Source organism: Falco cherrug, chromosome 3, assembly GCF_023634085.1.
Source record: "Falco cherrug isolate bFalChe1 chromosome 3, bFalChe1.pri, whole genome shotgun sequence".
NCBI lineage: Eukaryota > Metazoa > Chordata > Aves > Falconiformes > Falconidae > Falco > Falco cherrug.
The window spans coordinates 27,854,321-27,876,872 of record NC_073699.1 but is presented as its reverse complement, the minus strand read 5'-3'; the positions used below and the strand labels follow the sequence as shown (position 1 = coordinate 27,876,872).

General features: G+C 36.4%; 1 protein-coding gene across 50 annotated transcripts in view; it reads left to right on the top strand.

Moving 5' to 3' along the window:
* RIMS2 (regulating synaptic membrane exocytosis 2) overlaps window positions 1–22,552 on the top strand; it is a 485,159-nt gene that overhangs the window by 231,671 nt on the left and 230,936 nt on the right. For 43 of the 50 annotated variants that reach the window (XM_055705905.1, XM_055705897.1, XM_055705891.1 and 40 more), the window contains one exon: window positions 22,118–22,326. In XM_055705905.1, coding sequence (XP_055561880.1) covers window positions 22,118–22,326 — 209 coding nt within the window. Of the gene's footprint in view, window positions 1–21,931; window positions 22,000–22,117; window positions 22,327–22,552 lie in introns of all 50 variants that reach the window. The other 7 variants (XM_055705915.1, XM_055705921.1, XM_055705906.1 and 4 more) reach the window with 1 other exon arrangement.

The following is a 22,552-nucleotide window of genomic DNA, read 5'->3' as shown; positions in this document are numbered from 1 at the left end:
ATGAGAGCATCCCGGTGGAGAAGGACTTGAGGGTACTGGTGGATGAAAAGCTGGACGTCAGCTGGCAATGTGCACTTGCAGCCTAGAAAGACAACCACATCCTGGGCTGCATCAAAAGAGGTGTGGCCAGTAGGTCAAGGTGGTCCTACCCCTCTGCTCTGCTCTGGTGAGACCCCCCATGCAGTGCTGTTTCCAACTCTGGAGTCATCTTCAGAACAACATGGGCTTGTTGCAGTGAGCCCAGAGGAGGCACACAGATATGATCAGAGGGATGGAACACCTCTCCTATGAGGACAGGCTAAGAGAGTTGGGGTTGTTCAGCCTGGAGAAGAGAAGGTTCCAGGGAGGCCTTACTGCAGCCTTTCAGTACTTAAAGGGGGCCTATAAGAAAGATGGGGGCAGAGTTTTACCAGGGCCTTTTGTGATTGTGTGAGGGGTAATGATTTTTAACTAAAAGGGGGTACATTTTGACTAGATATAAGGAAGAAGATTTTTACAGTGAGGGTGGTGAAACGCTGGAGAAGGTTGCCCAGAGAGGTGGTAGGTGCCCCATCCCTGGAAACATTCAGGGTCAGGTTGGATGGGGCTCTGAGCAAGCTTTAGCATCTAGCTGAAGATGCCTCTGCTTATTGCAGGGGGGTTGGATTAGATGACCAACCTTCCAACCTTAACTGTTCTGTTATTCTACATGATTTTCTTTTTGAAGTGTTTTGAGATCAGTGTGAAATTTGCTATGTTGTTGTTAGATGAAGAAAATAAGCAGGTATATACAGCAGCCCTGATGAAACTGTAAATAAATGTTAAATATGACCAATATTTTATAAAATATAAATTTTTATATTAAATTAGTCCATTAAGACAGAGAAATATATCTGTTAAGGCCTTAACTGCAAACATTGAAATTGCAATACAAATAAGTTTTTTATTATTTCAAAAGGAAAAATGTAAAAACAGCAAATTTAAGAATGACCAGAAAAATCCAATGTTTTACAAATATCATAAAGCTACTTTTCCCATTTCCTAAGCAATTGAGTCATTAGAAAAGATGCAGAATATGTACTATGCAATAATCTAAGCTTGCTGTACAGTTTATGTATATGTTTTTGCTTATACCTGGTATCTCTGCAGTGTTAAACAGAACTCACAACGGAAGAAATAGAAAGGAGAGACAAAACAGAGAACTTGACGGCAACCCAGCATTTTCCATTTCTTAGTACTTTTTTTTGTGGTCGTCATGATTTATAACAAAAATATTTTCATATATAATCCATTATGTTAATGTTAGTGGTAAGTCCTATTACTATTTGATTTATATGCCATATAAGTAAATTAGAACATGGAGGAAAGACAAACTCTGAAGTTACTTTCTCATTCAGTGTAGAAATGCAGTAAAGCAGCAAAGCGTTCCTAAAGGTTATGAGATTGTATTCTTAGCACAGTTTATTCATTCAATATTATCAGGGTTTTTATATCTTCTTTGGCTACAGATGAAAATGCTTTTTTTCTTCTCAAAGATAACCGTAAAATTGACATTTTAGTGAAAAGACCTGTTATCCCTATTAAATCTCTTCATTCTGACCCATGTTTTGCTGTGCTTCTTGTGAGCACCCTAGAGACATGGGGCAGGAAGATGATTTGCTTCTCATTGCTAAACATCAAGAAAGTTCTACTTGCTGAGCAATTTAAAGTTAGAGGTGTACAAGCGTGAAGAGGCTTTTAAGGTGCAGCTTGATTTTCCTGTGAAAACAGCAACAAGAACAGCCTTTTAAATTGCAATATGGGCAGATCTCATCCAGAAATCTCAGTGTGGAGCCCCACATTTTCATAGTCCCTTTCAGCTGAGCAATGACTGGAAATCTCAGTTACGTTCATTGGCAACATCTGTTTTTTTGTCTGGGACAGTCACCTTTGCCTTTTTCTGGTGCTGATTGATGAAATTCTTAGTTTGCAATTAAGAGTTGTATAACAGTTTCCACTTATGCCAGTTTCTAAGAAATTAGATGTTTGATTTCTTTTACCCAACATGCTATTCAGGCATTTCCAATACCGCAAAGGAAATGTGTGAAAAATACTATCGACTGAGAGAGGAAATCCAACATGGGAAGTGTATGTTGTATCTAATGTTGGCTTATGGGAAGCTCTTCATTAAAATATGGAACTTGCTTTAGAGAAGTGTTTTAATATATGCAAAAAAGTGCTTTTGGCACGTAGTTGAAAAATATTTCCACTGGTAGGAAAGAATATAAAAACTGAAATAACTTTTCAGTTTGAAATGGTAATGTGTACTGGTATTCATTATCCTGAGTCATAAATAATGAACATGGCAGAGCAAAGGGCATAATATGAAAGTCATGAATTCAGAAGTCAGCTGAGAATTTCTCTATTTCCTATGAAGGCATGTGTATGGATTATAGTTACCTTTTTTTCAGTAAGTATAATGTTAATGTATAATGAAATCTAGGAATTTAATGAACTCATTTATACCTATCACTCCATATTCTTACAGTAGCTAACAATATTAAATAACATGGTAATAAGAAACATATGAAATGTGCTTCCAGGATTAAATATTGAAACAGTATGGTAATATTTTAAAATGCTGACTGTTGATAGAAATGGTGAAGCAGACTGATAATACTATCATTTTTCTCTATCAGTTGCATTATGTTCTCCATAGGCTGCACAGTATAGTGTACATTTTTCAGAAATTTCTAATGAGAAACAGGCTGGGGACTTATGTACATTGTGTGTGAAAGACCTAAATAAAAAAAAAATAGTTGATGTAAAACTGAGTAACAAAGCAGTATTCAATATCTGAAAAATGTTTATTGTTCTACTGTAAGCAGAACTTTTTCATGATGAAGTTCTGGAACAATTCCTTTAAATGCATCATTTTGTGCTTACAGATAGACCAAAAGTTTGGTGAATATTAACATAAGGCTCTTGTAACAATGCTGTTTTACACATTCCAGCTTAGTACAACCATGTGACATTAGTCCCCCAAGGTGAATTTTTTCAAGCTACAAAAATAATTAGTCTTGACAGATGAAGGTGAGGTATTCTAATTTTTATAGTATTATAAACATTGCAAAATTAGAATTTTGTATATGAAGAAACACATTTTTTCTCTCTATTCTACAAAAAAAGTTTGTCCATGCGTATGTTTAGTGTATTGTAATTTAATTAATGAGGATACTTCTGTTTGTATGATCCTCATTTCTGTAATGTTAGCAGAAAACAAAACAATCCACAATCAAGACTTATAATGTATGCATTTAAAGGTGCTATATTTATATCAAACAAAGCCAAGTATTTTCCTAAGCCAAAAGAAAAAAATCTACTATATAAATGCAATTTGAGAAACGCTAACCGATTCTTACTTACATATATATTTGCAGTGCCAGCTGACAACATTCTGGCTGATGTCAAATACAGACTGAGAACAGTATTTTGATGTTGTTAAATAGGACATGGTACCTGCTAAGGTATAATGAAGATTTTTAAAATATTGAAATGAATAATATCCAAACTGAGTAAAAAATTATGTATGTATACTCCCAAACATCACAGCTGCAAGTACATTTATTTTTTCATTAATACATAGGCTCAGTAACTGAATTTAAATTAATTGTATGTGATACAGCTGCACTAGGCGAACTTTTGATGTAATTTCTTTCTGTTTTCCTAATTATCCTACTTGACTCAAAAGCAAACAAGAACTGTAAATAGAAGCTTTGTAAAAAAAGTACTGGTCTAAAAAATCAAGATTCCTCTTGAAAACTAAATTCAAAGTGTGACAAAATAAACTCCTACATACCAGCCTGAGGAATCTCAGCCTTAAACATTCACCTTTGAGAAGGCATTCGCTCCTTTGCAGAATCAGAACCCATCTCTTGGTAATCTCTGATTACTTCTTGCCTTGAACTGGACTCTGGATACAACATTGTTGTGTTTAAGAATCAAATATGAGTTAAAAAATTTCAGTACCCAGATTGCGTGGTCAGCTGTACTTTCCTGAAACATTTGCTTTGTACCAATATCTTTGATTACCCCATGGTCCTTTTTCGGCAGGTATCTGCCTTTTTCATTTTAGGGAATGAATGGTATCTGGAAAAATGAGACATATTTATTCTTTTAGTTCTTGAAAGAGCCTGGATTATTGTAACTGTCCATTTTTTTCATGGTCCTTTGCAGAACGCTCATCACAGTAGTACTGGAGCTGCTCACATTCATTCCCTTCTGTAGGTGGAAGAAAGCTTTGTTATCTTGATTTTATGGACTGGAAATCAATGGATCACTGTCAGAACAAAGTTTAGCATTGAGATTCCTTGCAGTTTGAGCTCATTGCTCATTACTTTTATGGGAAGAACTGAAGATTCACATTTCAGTTAACCTTTGTTATAATTGTTACGTTCCAGTTGGGGGTCACTTGCCAAAAGTTTGGTTGAAGTGGTGTTCTATTCAGGCACAAAGCATTTAAACAGAGCAATAGATCTAATTTTTTCCAGCATTCAGTTCATTTCCCTCTAACCCCCAGGCTTGCTTCTTTGACTTCTGTGTTCTAGTCTTCCTTTGGTCTGCTCTGAGTCTTGTAAGATTTTGCAAAAATAAAAATCTTTAAATTCTCAAACTGTGATACCCGTTTGTCTCTCTTCTATTAGCACTACTGGCATTTGTTCATTCCTCTACATTGACTTCACACCTCTTTTGCTATGTTCAAAGCTTTCCTAAATCTACTCTTTTAATGATTTATCTATTCGAGCAGATTAAGTAATCCAGCCATTGCGCAAGGTCAGAGCTGGGAAGAGGGCCTGAAGTCTCCAGTGTGGAATATCTGCCTGTGTTACACAATGTTTGAGAAAGAACAACCCACACTAGTACTTGCTTGTGCTGTCTCTGCCTGCTGGTTCTTCTGATGGGTGCCTTTAAGCCAGGGGAGGAACTGCAGAGTTTTGACATCCACCATACCCAGTTCGCTGGTTACACAACAGTTCTGAAAGTGTTTATTCCCAGAATAGACAGCTTCCACAAAAGTGAAGAAGTGCATGAATCTTGCAGAGTCAACTGCTTTATTGTGCCTGTCATAGATGAGGTAGCTCCCATTCCTCGATGTACCCAAGCTGTCAAAATGAGGTCAGTGGTCACTTTGGTCTTCTGCTACACTGTGGATTGGTAACTCGTAACCTATGGCTCACAGTAAATTGTTGCCTGAAATGCTTCCTCATCTTGTTCAGGGCCACACAGAAGTAAGTATGAATGCTGCAGCTGCCGGGGGCAGGTCTATGGCACTGTCTGCAGCATAACACTGACTCAGGAACTTTGCTCAAGGTTTGGTAAAGGTTGGGACAACTGTTGTAACTCAGCAAGTTTGTATCCAAAGCTATCTTTCACTAGCATTGCATTCACCTATTTAGCTCACATGTCTGATTACGTGATGTTGATTCCATGTGGCAGATTTTTTGGAGATAAGAAGAGTAGAAGTTTCTGTGGTTATAAAGGATGCTTTAGTAAAAGATTGTGAAGGATCCTATTGAACTTCTCCCTAGGAACAGGAAAACTCCTACCAAGGTTTTGGTGTGTGCAGTACCTGGAATTAAAGAAAAAGCGCATTAATGTTTTTATCTTTCCCCCATTGGGACACTTACACTGGGAAATATATGAATTCCAGGGAGCAGGGGATTTCTGTATTATCCATCTTTTGTTGCTTCTGACTGTACTAAAAGAAATAGCGTATTACTTACTATACTTTGCTTATAGAAAAAAAGGATGTTGTAGAAACAAAGAAAATGATGAGACTGATCTTAAGAACACAGTCATTTATGAAATGTGGAAGCCATTTTTTGCATAAGATCTCATTTGAAAACAAGGAGAAAGAAAAGAGACACAAAAGAATTGTGGCAGAGGAGCAGTTAAATTCTATCACTGTTTTTGTTGAGACATGTAGTCTGCCAAAGTTGTTATTCCCAAAGCATATCATACTTGCCAGTGCTTTATCAGATTTGACAGAGGATGATCTAAAAAAAAGTAGGCAGGAACAGCAATGTCACCCTAAAAAGCCATTAACTGCTTGTGTTTACAGTGTATAGCTATGAGCATAGCCAATCCTACATTTGCAAAAACCTGCGGTATCTCTTTATTCAATAAATCAATCCAGAAATGGGAATTACAAATCGCAGTCCATTATGAAATGTATAGTAATAAATATTAATAGTGTCATTGTTTGTATTTGCAGTATTACTAATCAAGATTTCATTTGAAGCTAATTTTATTTTCTGTTGATAGATAAAAATGGTCCCAGTTTACTTGCATAATAGTAAGCAGCAACAGAAGAATACTGAGGTTAAAATTATTTCTCATCAGAGTAAATTAAATAATGTAGTATATGAGGAATCTTTTAAAATTACAAGTTCAGGTAATACAATATTCTAATAATAAATTTACTATCTTGTAGCTTATTCAAGGTTTTGCTTTTTTAGAAAACCTTGACTTGAGCAAGGACCATGTTTCTTACAGCACGGCAAAGATGCTCTGTGGTATTTTTTCTGTGCTGAGCAGACACAGGCAGAAAATAAGAGTGTTTCAGGGAATTCAAAGAAAAAAATGCTGAGCAGTCTTTCAAGGGACTAATGGGTGCATTTCTGAGTGTTCACTGGCAATTTAAATCAGGAGAAGGATCCTTTGGTTTTTTGCAGGTCAGCTGGCCTTACCTGTTAAGGTCACTGTGGTGACACCTGTGCCAGCTGGATCCCACAACTATTTTTTTCACATCTGAATCCTGTAGAGATATCAAGAACGCATGATGAGGAAAAGAGGCAGCTTCTGCCCTGATTTCTAGTCCCTTAACATAAAAGGCAACAAAATTTTTTTCCTTAACAGTAATATTTGAATAACAGGAATCCCCTGGAACTTAATTTCAACAGGTTTCTGGTGCTTTTAATCCAAAATAATAATAAAAAAAGTTTATCTAATTTTCATATTTCCTGTTATGCTTCCCTGTCAAAGGCTTTCAGTTTCATATTCTGCAGAGATGAATAAGTAGTTAATAAGTGAAATGTATAAATCTCTGAAGAGGCCAGGCAATGGAGAAAACACGATGCATTTGCTGCTGGTCTTCTTTAGGTAGTAGCAGGTTAGCACAATAGCAGTTTGCCTGAAGATAAAACTGATGTGGAGAGTCACAAGGCAAATGTGAAAAGCCTTTTATATGAAGAGCTGTTTTAATCTGGATTAATTATATTGTCAAGTAAAGTGCACACCTAAGCAAATGAGCAACTGAAGCTAGGGAGAAGAGGATGCTTTGAAAATGTTTGCACCACAAGTGTCTTACACAATTATATCTGAAGTTGCTTGGTGGCTTTTAGAGCATTTCGCTTTTTTATCCTTGATATTTGTAACAAGAATGAGTTATTAGCCTCATTTGGAGCAGTATAATTTTAGTGTTTATAACAGAAATGTGCAACTTCCATTCTCTGAATATAGTTGTTCACCTGGAGAAAAAGTGTAGTTGAGGTTCATCTAGAGTATTTGTTTGCTTCTGAAAAACTCTTTTGGTGTGAGCTACACAAGTTACAGTGGCGGAAAGACTGCTTTGTGCAATGAGCCTCCAAGATGTAGGACCTGATCCAATTTATGAGGTGAAATTCCCTGCTGTTTTTGCAGCCATTGAGTGTTAAAAGATGTGTGGATGTGACACTTAGGGACATGGTTTAGTGATGGATTTGGCAGTGCCAGGTTAACAGTTGGGCTATATGATCTTACAGGTCTTTTCCAACCTAAATGATTGTATGATTATGACTTTTTTTCTCCTCAATTGTCCAGAAATTTAAAGATGAACAAGTACAGGAGGTAAGGGAATTTTCCTCTAAAAGTAGTGAAAAATACCAACTTTTTGCTTAAACTTGTTCTGGAAATATTTAGCCTCAGGAGATATATTTTTGGATTATTGTGATTACATAAAAGCAGGAGACTGAGATTAAATCCCTTATGTGACTTTTATTACAGCTTCAGCTACCGTGAAAGCTATAATTATGGGAGTAGTTCTTATTGACTGTGGGAAGGTCCCAGAGAAACATGCTTATTTATGTATTCAGCTAAATGAAATAATTACAGAGCTAACATCAACCAACTATTCTTTTGTGAATAACCCATCTTCCATTGTTCTGTATTCTTTTGAAATCATGAAGACATTGAAAATTACAATTAAGAAATCTACTTTTTATCATTAGGATTCAAAATTAATTTTGGAAAGTGAATGTATTTATCTTTCTCTCTATATATATGATTTTAACAGTCTTACCCCTGTATCTCTTATATAGCTTTGAGCAACATGGTCTAGTGGAAGGTGTCCCTGTCCATGGCAGGGGGGTTGGAACCAGATGATCTTTAAGGTCCCTTCCAACCCAAACCATTATGTGATTCTATCTCCATGACATTTTACTAACTGTATTGGTTCTCTTTGAAGAACATCCTTAGAAAATTTGTATTACAAAGGAGGTTTCCATCCGGTCCGTATATGTAGATATGAGTAGTCCTGGATGGATGTTGAGAAGAGGATATTTTTTTTTTTAATCATATAATAAAATTTAATGTTTCTTTGGTAAGTAGATTTTTGTAAATTCTTGTCATTTACTAAGCATGAGTATCATAGACCTAGAAGAAGTTAGAACTATGACCCTAGAAATTATTGAAGAAAAATGAAGTCCAACATTTCTGAAATTTGGCACTGAAAATTGTTTGGAACATTTCACAGGTTTTGCTTCTATGTCTGTATTCAGCAGCTCATTTAAAAGAGGGTAATTGTAGCATTCACTTCATTTCATTATGCAGACAGGCCACAAAGAATAATTCCTTGAATTTAACCTCGGCTCCAGTAGAACGAACATACTCTGAGAGCACTAGAGAAATACACTCGGGAGACAAATAATTTTGTATTTAGATCTGCATTTAGATTACATTCAGTAGCTAATGAAAGAGGTCATTAACTGAAGAAACAGATATTGATTACTTGCTTATTTAATCTAAACCCTTTGTTCCGTGCACAGAAGATGGTTGTGGTCCTGGGGCATATGGGGAGTTTGCCATCAAAGGTTATACAGTAAAACATTTGTATAGTGACTAAATTAATGCTCCATGGCAAACTAAGTCTCATATCATTCTTATCTTCTGAATATTTCGTTTTGCAACCTAACCTTCCTCTTACGGTAACACATACGTGAATTTTCCTGCATGTGTATATGTACATATAGACATTTAAAGGCACAAAATAAAGTTGATGGTGCCAAAATGTCTTAAAAAATAACGTTGGTCATTGGTATTTTATTTTTGCACATCTGTTCTTTAAACTGTAAACCCGATATAACAGGTCATTGCTTTAAATGGATTTGATTATATAGTCAAACCTGTGCATAGAAGGCATGAAACTAAATTAGGCAGCTCATTATGATTGCTACTTCTGGAATCCACTGGGTTTTCATTTTTAGGTTTTCTGTTCTTTAAGGAGATCATTAATTTCCTTCAAAGAAGGTAGTTTGACAAAAATAACACGAAACCACACTCATAACAATAGGTGTTTTTACATATACCAAATTACTTTCTTCATTGTGACTATTAAAGGAGAGATCAATAATTAATGATCCAATTACTAGTTTACAGAGACTTTTATTGCAGTGTCAAGGTGATGAAAAACTCTCTCACACTGTTTTTTTTTGCTGCCACTACAGCCTACTGAATCAGCAGATGCACTGCATGTTTTAGACCATTTACTAAGGCATATGTGCTGCCAGGGGTGCATGATACTTTGGTTTTAATACTGTGGTTAAGCTCTTGTTTCTTGAATCAAGCGATTTTAACAGTGAAGTGAGCCTATATTGCGTCTGCTGCAGTTCAGATGTCAGTTTTGAGATGGTAGCAGCTTGAATTTGTTAAAGATTACACTTGTTTAGACAATCAGAAAGGCTGTTATTCGTATTCCACATGTGAAATGTTAGATCAGCTTTAAAGAAAAAAAAAAGCAGCTATGATTTGTATTGAAATACTTTTTTTCCTTGTTACAAATAATTTAATCTTAAACTGGTGATGTATACCACAGTAGTTGTATTTCACTCTTGATTATTAGGTAGACTTAAAATTTGCCCGTAACTTTCTGCATAATGCAAACTTAGAATTATGTATAAGAAAGTCAAAATGCCTAATTGTTCAAGTATAATACAGAAGTGTTTTTTTTAGGGTTATTTTTATTTCTATTCCTATTTCTGTTCTAAAATGTGTGTTTTCTCATCAGTGATCAAGACATTTAGAATGAATTTAGCTTTCTTTTCTGTGCCCACTGAGGGCTTGTAATAAATTATTGGGGATACCACACTCAAAAATGTGGACTGGACCTTTTTCTGCATTACTCCTTCCCTCCAGCTGCCCTTATAGGATGACAGCTATGTCCAAGGGTAGAAGTGGAGGATATTTCTTCGTCCCAAACAAAACCTAATAACTGAACAGAAAAAGGCAATGGTGAACTGGAACTTAGCTACTGCTTTGATGATTTTAAAAGAGTGTTTCACTTAAAAATTTTACATTTCTATATTTTAAAATTATTTATTATTGTTGTTGTTGTTTTTATTGTATTATTCCATTAGATACACAGATACATTATTTGTGTATTAGTTATCTCATACTGAAAAACACAAGATTAGTATTTCTTAATATCACTTTTTGGTAGCAAGATGTTAGTGACCCTGACTGGAAGTAGTGGAGAGAAAGGAATAAGATGTGATCAATGAAACAACTGGCTGATCCTCAGTCATAATATGTGGGTGGCTGTTGCGCTGATGATGGAAATTGATTCTAGATAATGATGTGCCTATGATAGGAGGCATCTCTATGTTAGTAGTGTCTCCTCTCATTAGGATTATCTCTATGTGACTTTGGGGATAAAAATATAGAAGACTATTATGTATTAATATATTTATGTTTCTTTAAAACTAAGATGAGAAGACTTTTGTTTCTTTCCTGACATGTTCACTATTTCAGCTTTACTTATGTTTGATTGTTCTCTTGATGAAATTAATATAGCTCTGTCATGAGTACAACTGACACACCACGTTTGTGTTCTTGTTGTGAATTTGACATCACATCTCATAAAGAATCCATTCCCTTGCTGTCTTTCATCATTTCCTGTTGTCTTCACTTGGTAAATTTGAGGCTTACTTAGTAATTAAGATATACTGATTCAAAGTAGCTTAGGGTTATTTTCTATTTTCTGTAATAATTAGTGTTGACATCAAAGCACTAAGGCTTGAAAGTAAATAAGTATGCAATATATGGGTTTAATTTTCCTGTGGTTTTTTTTTTCTTTCTTTCTAAAGTTTGAACGTAAATAAGTACACAATATAAGAGGTTAGGTTTTCAGCATTTTTTTTCACTAATAAGTATTAGAAGGATCTATGCATATGTATACCTGTTGAGAAAATAAATATATGTTTTTATTTTTTGTATTAACTTTAGCTCTTCTAGTAGCCTTGAATGTATTATTTGAAGAAAACGTTGATATAGACTCCCTGTCAGCAGATGCCCATTTCTAAAAGGAGTTAAAATGCCCCTGGTTACTCATTGCCTCTCAAAGGTAGAGAGCTAATATGTCTGTCCAAGATGCCCAAATAGAAATAGGTTCATGTTTAGGATTCAGTGCATGTGCAGTAAATCCTATGCCCCTGAGACTTCCAGATGCCAGGCAGCCTTGTTGGAGCTACTCTGACAGTCTTTTTGCCAGTCACAACTTCAGGATGTAAAAAGAGTATATATCTGTTTGGAAAGCTGAATATAAGTCAGCACAAAATGAACTGCATAAGTAAATATGTCTACTAATCCTAAATAGAGTTTTCCTCAAGCTACTTATTTCTTCAGTTTAACCAAGCTTCCTTTGGCAAATGTAAATAGTGTGGTAACGATAAGAAAAATCTAATGGAAATAGGTATAATGAGCACACAAGACCTAATCCTGTTTCTTAAACATTGCAGCTGTTTCTCACAAATTTTCATAGTGCTCCAATTATGATCTGGGTTCTCTTCCAGGGTGCTATAAGGCTCATTTCCAACTGGCTTGTCAGGTTTTACTGTCGCCTTGCTGTTGGCAGCAAGACAGTTGAACTTGCCTGGACTGTTTTCACAGTCTGAGGAAGGGATTTGTTGTGCAGATTGGTGCCCAGCTGTGCAGCAGCTCCATGACAGCCCAGAACCATTGGATCTTCTGTGCTTGTACAACAGAACTGTGCTTCCTTAAGCAGTTGTTTTGCAAGGTGACTCATTTTTCTGCACTAGTGATTTGGGAAACATAGGTTTTTTTTCCTCACATTCCGGAAGCCAGTTAATTCCTATGTGGGTTATAGCCAAGAGTGTGTTAACTTTCAGTAGACTAGTCTGTGAAGAGAGGTAGGCTTGTTCAGCACACCTAACTAGGCTACCTGCTTTTAGTTAATGGAAATATCATCACAGAGCTACAGAATGAACTACTGAAACAAGGGCCAGGTATGGGATTCCTTAATGGTATTAATAGGTTTTGTTCTCCCTTGAGTTACTAATAGTGCTTGTTTCCTCTTTAAATACCTCTCTTATTCATGTGCAGGCAAGCTGGTATTGCTGATATTGGTTCCAAGCCTGAGATGGTAAGGAACTTGCAGTGAAGCTGTCAGTTGGAGCCTTAGGGTGGAGGGATGTGTAGTAATGGCAGATAAGCAAGGAAGATGTGTCAGGTCAGCCCATGAACATACGTATGGTCTCTGTGGATCTGAACAGGGAAGAAAAAGGCATATCCTTTAAGAAAGGACTAAAAATTTAAGCTATTTAGAATAATAACAATAATGTAGTAAATTGTTTTTGATTATTTACTTCTGGGCACGATCCAGAAATATTGTCTTATCTAAGCTTTCCCAAATGTGTTTTTCTTTGTATTCTGCTGAAGGAATTTCATTTTCCAAGCATAGGCTCAAAACTTCCTATAGAGAGAAGAGAAGGAGAAATGGAAAAGTGAAAACACCAGAAGTAGGGTCAAAAGTGTAATTTGGGGTAAACATTTTTCTAAAACAGTCTTGAAGAAAATCACACAAGAGAGTATTCCATAGGATATCATGCTTAATTACTTCCAATGTTCCCTGATCTTACTAGAAATAGAGTAGTAGGGAACATATGACAAAGGTGTGCAAATCCGAGAAACTTCATAAGATATCAACTGGCAGTGGTGGACTGGGCCCCCAGTATACAATGTCTGGCTGTTTCCCATGGCTTCTTAACAGTACCAGTCCATTTTCTTGGTGACCCAGAGTGTGAGTTTGTGTACTGGATCACATGAGAGTGGCCATGGTGTGACATATAGGGTCACACTTCAGGTGTCATATGAGAGGCGTGGCTGTAAGTCTATGAGGTCATCTAGTACGTGCACTGTGCTGTGACTGGGAGCATATCTTCCATGGGAGTCTGGTGAGTGTGGACTTCCATTTAGAAATTATGGCATTTCTTTCTCTCTTTTTCTTTTATTTTTTTTTAGCTCTAGCCCTCTGGTTTTAATATGCAGTAGCTTTCTACGGGAAGTAGACAATATATCATACAAATGTATTTGCCATATTGATATGCTTTCTCTCAATTTATTTCAAGGGAAGACATTTATCAAAATATATTTGACTAATAGAGTAAGCCTAATTTTGTTTTAGGAAATGTAATTTTGAAGAAAGTCTTTCCTGTAATTTAAATCCTTCCAGCAAAACATACTTGGGAAAATACTTCCAGTAAATCTTCTATCAACAGTGATGCTAAGTCTCAGTTTCAGAAAGAGGCAGAACAAAATGGTCATGCTGAAACCCTTTGACCCTTTACATTAGGTAATCCTTTCTGCTGAAAGTAATATCCTTTCTGTTGAGCAGTATTAGTAATGGTTGAAAACAAGGCTACATATGTTTTGAAGGTAAATCAGGGTCTTCAATTTTAATAACATTGTCCCCTAAACAGCATCACTTAAAATACCCCCAACGACCAAACCCCTCCAAAATCCCAAGAGGTTTTTAAATTCTTAATGACTGACCCATGTAGACCAGAGAAGTTTCTTTGGTGTCAGTATCTCTAGTCAGTGCCCACATGTTCTCCATGTCATAATTTTTGCCACATGCGTATGCATCATTATGTGTTCTCCCTCGTCCCCCAGTTAATTCTCTCACCTGCCTTGTGGGATGCAGCAATCAACTGTTTAGAGTCTTCCAGCTGTGTAGCTTCTCTTTTATGTTTTTCTTTCTCAGCCATAAGAACTTCCAGTGTTCATGGATGTTCACCATCAACAAGGGCAGTTATGCAAGGTCACACAAAATCACTCGTATACCCTTCATCACATGTAGCGATCCTATAAAACTGCAGATCCATATATCAGAACTGGGATTCCATCTGACTAAATGTAGACATCCACAAACTAGGCATCTACATGCAAGCTAATCATCTTGATTTCTTTTATAGTGATTGAAGAAAACTAGATATTTTTTGAGTACAATTCATGTCAGCCTTAAAGTGGATGTATAAAATATGTCAGATGAATGGAGCCAAGAGTAACTGGTTTAGATATAGAAATTTAAAACTACCTGAGATGAAGTCGGGTGTCTCTACTTTTCAGGTGAGGGACACTTTACAACATCTGCTAGTATTCTAAGCTCCAAATCAGAAATCTCTGCTGAATTGTGCATAGTAATTTTCATAGTGTAGATGACTGTCGAGTTCCTGTGCAGAAGTGTGATTTTGCTACTTAATCTTTGACTTCTTTTAAGATCTGCAGTGTTGAATCTCACGAGTGGGTCAAGGCCTGCTTTATAGAAGATCTGATAAAAGATCTCCTAGATCTTTTGCATTCATTTATATCAGGCATCCTCAAACTTTTTAACCAGGGGGCCGGCGCGCGGATGCAGTGGCAGGCAGTCATCTGCAGCTGCTTGGTTTCCCCCCCAACCCTCAGCGGAGGGGGGCGGGGGGGTCTGTAAATACCGGGGGCCGGATTGAGGACCCTGGGGGCCATATCCAGCCCACGGGCCGTAGTTGAGGACCCCTGATTTATATGATTGCTTTGAGACTTCCCAGCCCCTAGCAATTATTCTCTTGAGGCCTAAGTGTAGCACTTAGCACAGGGGTCACAGATTTACATAGTCAGGGCTAAATGCAAACATCAGTGTGGTCTACAGTTTCCTTATCACTAATGAAGATGTTACATTTTTCACCTAATTACTGCATTTCTCTGTCTTTCATATATTAGAAGTCAAGGCTGTACTTCATATCCTTTACATGAAGAACAGCTTTTCTCTTTTGTTTTGTTAGGACCAGATCCTTCAGACATTTTCCTGGGCTGTTGCATGTCAAAAGCTGACAAATTCAGAGGAATAATTATTTCTAAACAAGAAATGTTGAAATGTATGGTAGGGAGTTTCAGATCCTGTTGTAAGACCTGCAAAAAGAAGCTTCCATTTGTCATCAGTGCTCAGACTGCATTAGTGATGCTGAAAAATATTTCTGTGCTTTACAAGTGCCAGGCAACTTTGCATTTGTTCCTGTACCAAATGCTAGCATGTCCCTGAAGTGTCCAGAGCTGACAAAACAATTGTTTAAGCACTCATATAATCACCTCCAGGCAATTCTGGCTGTGTAGCTCCTCTTTGGAGTCACCCACTGTGTGGCAATCTAGATGGATAGTGTTGCAAACAAAGAAAGTAACCTGCTTAATGTAAGGTTCTTCATCATCTGTAGTCCACTTTCCACTTCTCTCCAGAGCTGGTATAGGGCTTCACTGGAAGCCTTGCAGTTCAGAGGAGGTTCAAGTGACATGGGATGTGCTCTGCTCACATACCCTTATGCTGAAAGTCAGCTTGGAGGGGAAATGTACTCATTCAGTTGCATAGATAAATTGTTTGTAGTTTTGAGTAATGACACATAAACACAACTACTGGGTCATGCAATCAGTATCTAGTATGTATTCAGCACTGCAGTATATAGTCAGGTAGACTTATCAGTTTGAAGAACATGAAGCTATATATGACCTGGCCTGACCTTTTTGGCAATGAGATTTGAATTTGAGGAAACATTTTTGTTTTACTTGGTTCAAATCAAGGTGATGTTTTTAATTTACTAAGGGAAGAACTTTACAGTTCAGATAGGTCCTGGTTTAGATAGAAAGGAAGCAAATCATGCATGTATCCTATGTGACGGTTTTGGACACCTTAGAGCATCCTGAAAGACTATGTGTAGAATAGCCAATTAAACTGAGCATCTTATGTCTAGACTGTTTGGAAGATAAAGGGTTTTGGACTTGACTGTGTACTTGGACAATACTCAAGAAAGGGTAGACACATACTGTGTAGGTTAGATTAAAATCCCTTAATACCTTTTAAAAGATACTTAGTTACCGCATTTCTGGGCAGGAAAGCTGTTCTAAGTAGCAAAAAATACATAATTAAACATTAAGATATAAAGGGAATGGAAATTGACTGGAAGTCTTTCAAATATATGCTGTCATTCAAGGTTCCCATTGCTATGGGAAGTTCCTGTTCCTGCGGATTCCTGGGTGGAGAAGAAAATCTTTTCCTCTGCCTATTTGGTTTCGGCTAAAGAAAATGTACTAAGCATGTAGTTTACATTACATTACAAATGTTTCCGCTTAACACCATTTGTACAGAAAGTCTTGGTCACTGATGTGATTTTTCTCCCAACCTGATTTGTCCATGCATGCTTTCCATATACACAGAGAGCTCACTGACATTAATAAGAGCAGACCTCACATATGTCCTTTCTTGAATCCAGCTGCACTCCTGAACTCGAGGCATTTGAATGCTGTTATAATTACATTAGCTAAGATTGTCTTGCTTAGTAATATGTTACTTCCTTTTTTCCATGAAAGATGGCTTCGATATTATAGCTTATATAATTTATCAATGAGGTGACATTTTTTCCTGAGTCATTCCTGCTGCACACCTTAAATGCACATATTCTCAATAAAGCATCTGCTATTGCAGAAGAGAAATATCTGAGAGACCAGCAAGTGCGTTCTCTGGCAGTCAGAACTAAAACTACAGTGTCTTTGTCATAGAAAGACTATGGTTTAACAATTTTTCTTGTAGGAAAACAAAGAACTATATCTTGTATGTATTACTTTTAATTTTACAAGATTTCACAGATCATTTACCCAGTCAACATTTTAATATTTATAGAACTTGCACTGAAAAATTTATGTCCAGTGATTTTTCTCAAGTCATTCATTGTACCTAAAAAAATGTGGGTGTACGAAGCAATACATCTCTCATAGAAATATAATATTCTACAGTGCTTCCAGACAGTCATCCTGAGTATATCTTTATAAGGTAAAATATTTTATTAATAAGTTTCATTGTATTTTATAAACTTCTATAGTATTTAGGCCTGTCATTTAGTTGACTTGATGCAGTTGTAAGGGCAAAATCTAGATGATCTACAAGGGTTTTAGCATTTCTGACCTCTATGGCAATTTCTTTTGAAACATATATCTACATATTTTAATGGAAAAAAAGAACACAGATATGAACAAACCAGTCTTTGGATGGAGTTGTTGCTTATATTATCATTTTAATTTTAGAATAATTGGCATTTACTGTGAGACACAAATTAAAAAGAAAGTCAGCTTTCTATATCTTGACTGAAAAGGAGAAGGGAAAATAGTAGAGCAAGAAGTGGGAGCGCTTTGATCAGGCAACAAGCTCAACTTTGCATGTGTTCCTCCATGCAGGTTTAGGTTCAGGGCTTACCGTGTGGTAAAGAATAAACTGTTGCTGCAAAATAACTGGATCTTTTAGAACGTATGCAATGTCTATGTGCCAGTGCCTTAGGTATGCTGGGCTAGATGTGTCTAATCTTGGATACCATATAGCAATGCATGGGTGAGAGGACTCTTGGAAACCTTTTTAGTAAGCAGAAATCAGTTACATGAGCAGATGAGCCGGGGACCTACGTTTAAACCAGGGGTCCTCAAACTTTTTAACCAGGGGGCTGGCGCGCAGATGCAGTGGCAGGCAGTCATCTGCGGCTGCTTGGTTCCCCCCCCCAACCCCTGGCGGGGGCAGGGGGGGGGGCGGGGGGTCTGTAAATACTGGGGGCCAGAGTAAGGATCATGAGGGGCCGTATCCGGCCCGCGGGCCGTAGTTTGAGGACCCCCGGTTTAAAGACTCGAACACAGAAACTGGTCCAGAGATCCTTTTAGTCTCCATTACCACTGCTAAGGTGAAGAGTGAAAAAGAGAATATATGATACCCTGTTCACATGACATATTGAAAGAAATATTTGGCATTTCTAATTGTATAAAATCAATCCAGTAGATTTGCCTTCCTGTGATAATTTTGATATTTTCTTGGATTCATGAACAAATAGTTGGGGCTTTGTGAAAATAGTAATTTAGGGTATAGGATCCTCCTGATGAGAAGAAGATAACCATCTGAATGAGTCACAGAGACCTCCTCTATAAGCAGTGGAGGAGAAATTAGACATTTTGGATATGATAAAGGTAGGATTTATCTCACTTGGAAGTACACATCTAAAACAGGCCAAATGTTCCACACATGAAAAAGTTCTGTTTCCCTTCATTGATTGTGAAAGGAACATAGGCTGATTAATTCAGTTGTACAGATCTGTACAGTAAATATCCAAAGTCTGGGTAGAAGAATTAGTGGTCTTTAGATTCAATTTGAGAGCTGTCTGTAAAATTTCTCTAACAGGATACAAAAGCTTATTTTAAGGGACCTTTTTTCCCCTGAAAGTAGAGAGAAAATGAAAGTTCCATAGTAGGAACATAATCAATGTATTTTATTTTTACAGTGTAATGGGAAGTTTTAAAAAAATTTGAGGTATCACTCTCAATAACTTAAATAATATGTGATATCACATATTGTTGCATGCATTAATGTATGTACATTACTACTTTAGGTAGTTATATTTAAAAAATATACAAAAATATCCAGAATTTCTCTAGCTGAAAGTCAATGTATATGTTTCAAATGTGGATGTGCATATGCCAGGCTGTTAGAGCCCAACACTCCACAACATTTTCTCATATAAACACCTATAGGATGAACTTATATATGTACAGCACACTGTACTGTACAGTTACTGTCAAGCTAATTTAATTTCTGATTTTGAGTGTACATCTACATGCACATATTGTGGACATGCGAGTAGCAAGTGAATATTGGACCAGTTTTTGCTGACTAGGTATATGCACATTTACAGTGGGAATGGGTATATGGTCAGTACATCTCAGGGGACTCAGCTTTTGAATAACTTATTTTCCTGTTTTTAAGAAGTTATTTTCTATGCAGACACACAAGTGAAAGATCAGTTTGATAGGAGTCCTTTCTTTCAGCAAGCTCACGCAAAACTGTATAACTAATATGGGGAAAGGCAGGAACAGGAGAGCTGGCAAAGCCATGATGGGTTTCATAAGGTACAGGTGAAGTGCTACGTACAGTATCAAACAGCAAGGATGTAACAGCCATACTCCTGTACTCCTTTCTGGTAGCTTCTTTTGGATTATAAGTGGTAGTTGAGACTGTTGCTGAGAATTTTAAAACTCTAAAAAATACCCAGTAATCTGCAATGGTACATTCTTAATGCCTAATGGTAGGTATATACATTTAAATTTAGTAATTTCAATGAAAATATACTATTTCTTGGAAATAGAATAAGTGAGAATAATCAGGTTTAATTGTTCTGCTTATAAAGCTCATTTTATTTCAGTGCTCTGCTCCTTGAATTAGGTACCGCATTATAGGGAACCAAATTCCAACTTTTTTAGTTAGACTTTGGTTTTGGCTACAGCAGTTGTATTGATGATACAGGAAAAAACTGCTGGGAAAAAACAGTATGGGCTCATGGGCCTTTGGTTCATGCAGTTAGAGCTGAGAAGTCATTACTGTAATGAGATGAGTTTTCCTCAGTTTAAAATATATTTTAAAACTAGGATTTGTAAAACAGGCAATATGTAGACTGGAACTTTTGCTATCTTCTGGATATTTCTAAACTTATATTTATACAGTAAAAGCTAGATCTTCATGACCTCACTGATGATTTCACTCAGTTCCCCTGAAGCAATGTCTTTGGATGTAGAGGTAAGACAACACTGGAAATTCCATGGCAGAAGTACCTTTTGCAAAATGTTATTAGCTTTCAGAAGAATATTTCTTTTCCCTTTAGCAGGATAGCCACACTTTTCTCTGTAATATAGTCAAGATATTAAGGGTCATAAGAAAGCAGTTTCAGTGTGACTTTCCCATTTTAAAACGTTAACTTCCTTTCAAGAATCAAGAAGCAGAGTTAATACATTTACAGCAGGCCTATTTATTACATAGAAAATATGAATGTATTAAAGCTGCAAAATCGTTCTATAAGGTCCCTTTACCACCGTTTTTATGAAGTCAAAGGGTATTTAATATGCTACAATATTTCTTCAAAATCTAAGGGACTAGGCTCAGAGTGTCTTTTAGAAAATAAATCCTTTGTTATTTTTTATGTTTCCCTCCTTAAAATGAAAGGAGGTTCCATTTAGCATATGCAATATTAGGAGAAAAGAAGTGAAAAAAGATCATATTTCTCATTGTACATAATATCCCTCTAAGGAGACTATATTTTACTTTTCTAAAGCATGTATTAGCTTTTTGTGTGTTAGTTTTATGAGGCTGTACCTTCACATCCTCCCTCTAATGTTTTCTAGACAAGTGTTAAGATTTCACCAACTTATTGATGTAATTTCAGAGGAATAAGTTGAGTAATATCAAAGTGGGATCCAAGTAATGGAAATAGAAAAATGTCATTTGTGGTCTGTAGTAAAAAGAGCAGAACTACTTTGGTTTAGTGTTCTTATGGTCATGACATTTGATAGAAGAGTCAATATGTTTTTCTGCATACAGTAGTATCAAAATATTATTATGTAGCACATAGTAACAAAACATTTTTCATGTTAGTATCAATGGTGAGAAAAAAGAGAGAGAAATGTAATAATGCAAAATGTGTGGGCATATTTTAAAATTTAAAGTACCCACATAAAAGAGAATGTTTTATTAAAATACATGAGTCATTCTCCAGTTGTGTGGACAGCAGCATTCATTTAGACCTTTTCTATAAAACGGGGTTTTAAACCTTTCTTCCTACCACGTGCCTGTCATTCAGGTTAAATACTGATTCTATAAATATATATATATTTCATCAAAACCTTGCGCATTTATTCCCAGTTATGGGGTACTTACTGGAATTTTCCCTGATATTTAACCAGTAGACATTTCTCTGGTCATTTCAAGCAAAGTTAATATGCTTTCTATTCTAAAAATAGTTTCTATGTTTGTTTTTCTTATCAATCTGTCATTTAACCTTCCTTAAAATATCATCTACTGCACAGCTGAATATAGACTACCATTGTTTTAAGTATTTTATTAAAGTGATGAGAATAAACACTGGTTTATATATATAATACATTCCTTAAGAGAAAACTATTTCTTTAGATTATGGAGAAAACTATTTCTTTAGATTATGATGAAAACTCATTCCATATTCAAATGCTATCCTCTCTGAAAATTCTGTTACAAATACAATACAGCTTGCCTTTTTATTTAATTTCTTTTAAGTAATTTTATAGGAACAATAAAAAACTCTAAAGCAATGCTGCTTTACACCGTACATAATTTTATGCACACGTAGATACACACAAACGTACCTCCTTCCTCACTGTATTTCATATTCTGTGTACTCTTGTTGGAGCCTTAGCTTTTCTTAGAAGCACTTTGCAAGCCCTGCTGGCAGAGGTTATGAATCAGATAGGATAATCAGAAGTCTTTACAATTTTACTGTATCTTTGTCTGTCCTTTCTTTCACCTTTCCTTTACTGCACTATCTTGTCTGTCTGATTCTCGCAGGAGACATGGATTACAACTGGTTGGACCATACGTCTTGGCATAGCAGTGAGGCATCCCCAATGTCTTTGGTGAGACATGTGGAGCCTTACCATTTAGTTTCCTTTATCATTTCACATTTCCTTTGATTTATTTACACCTTTGCATGTTTTCTTTTTTGTATCCTTTTTTTTTATCCCACACCTTTAGGGTACAGTCAAAGGGGAAAAAGAAAAACTAGTGAGCAGGCAGTTTTGTCGGATTCTAACACCTTAACCGAGAGGCAAAAGAAAATGGTGTGCTTTGGTGGCCACTCATTGGAAGAGGACTTGGAATGGTCTGAGCCTCAGATAAAAGACTCTGGGGTAGATACGTGTAGTAGCACAACTCTAAACGAGGAGCATAGCCATAGCGAGAAGGTACTGAGATTCTGGAGCCTGCATTTTAACCTGCTCATTTGGTCTTTGTTTGCTCTCTGTCACTCATTAAAATAGTGCATAAAATAAAAGATAGGGTGTTTCTAGAGACAATGTAGCATTTCTTAAGGTGCAGAAAAGAAAAACAAATGAAAAGTCTCTGCATGCTTGCAGCTTTTACTGTTTGGCAGCCTAAGAAAAAAATTGAGAAGCATAAAGGAATGTCGTT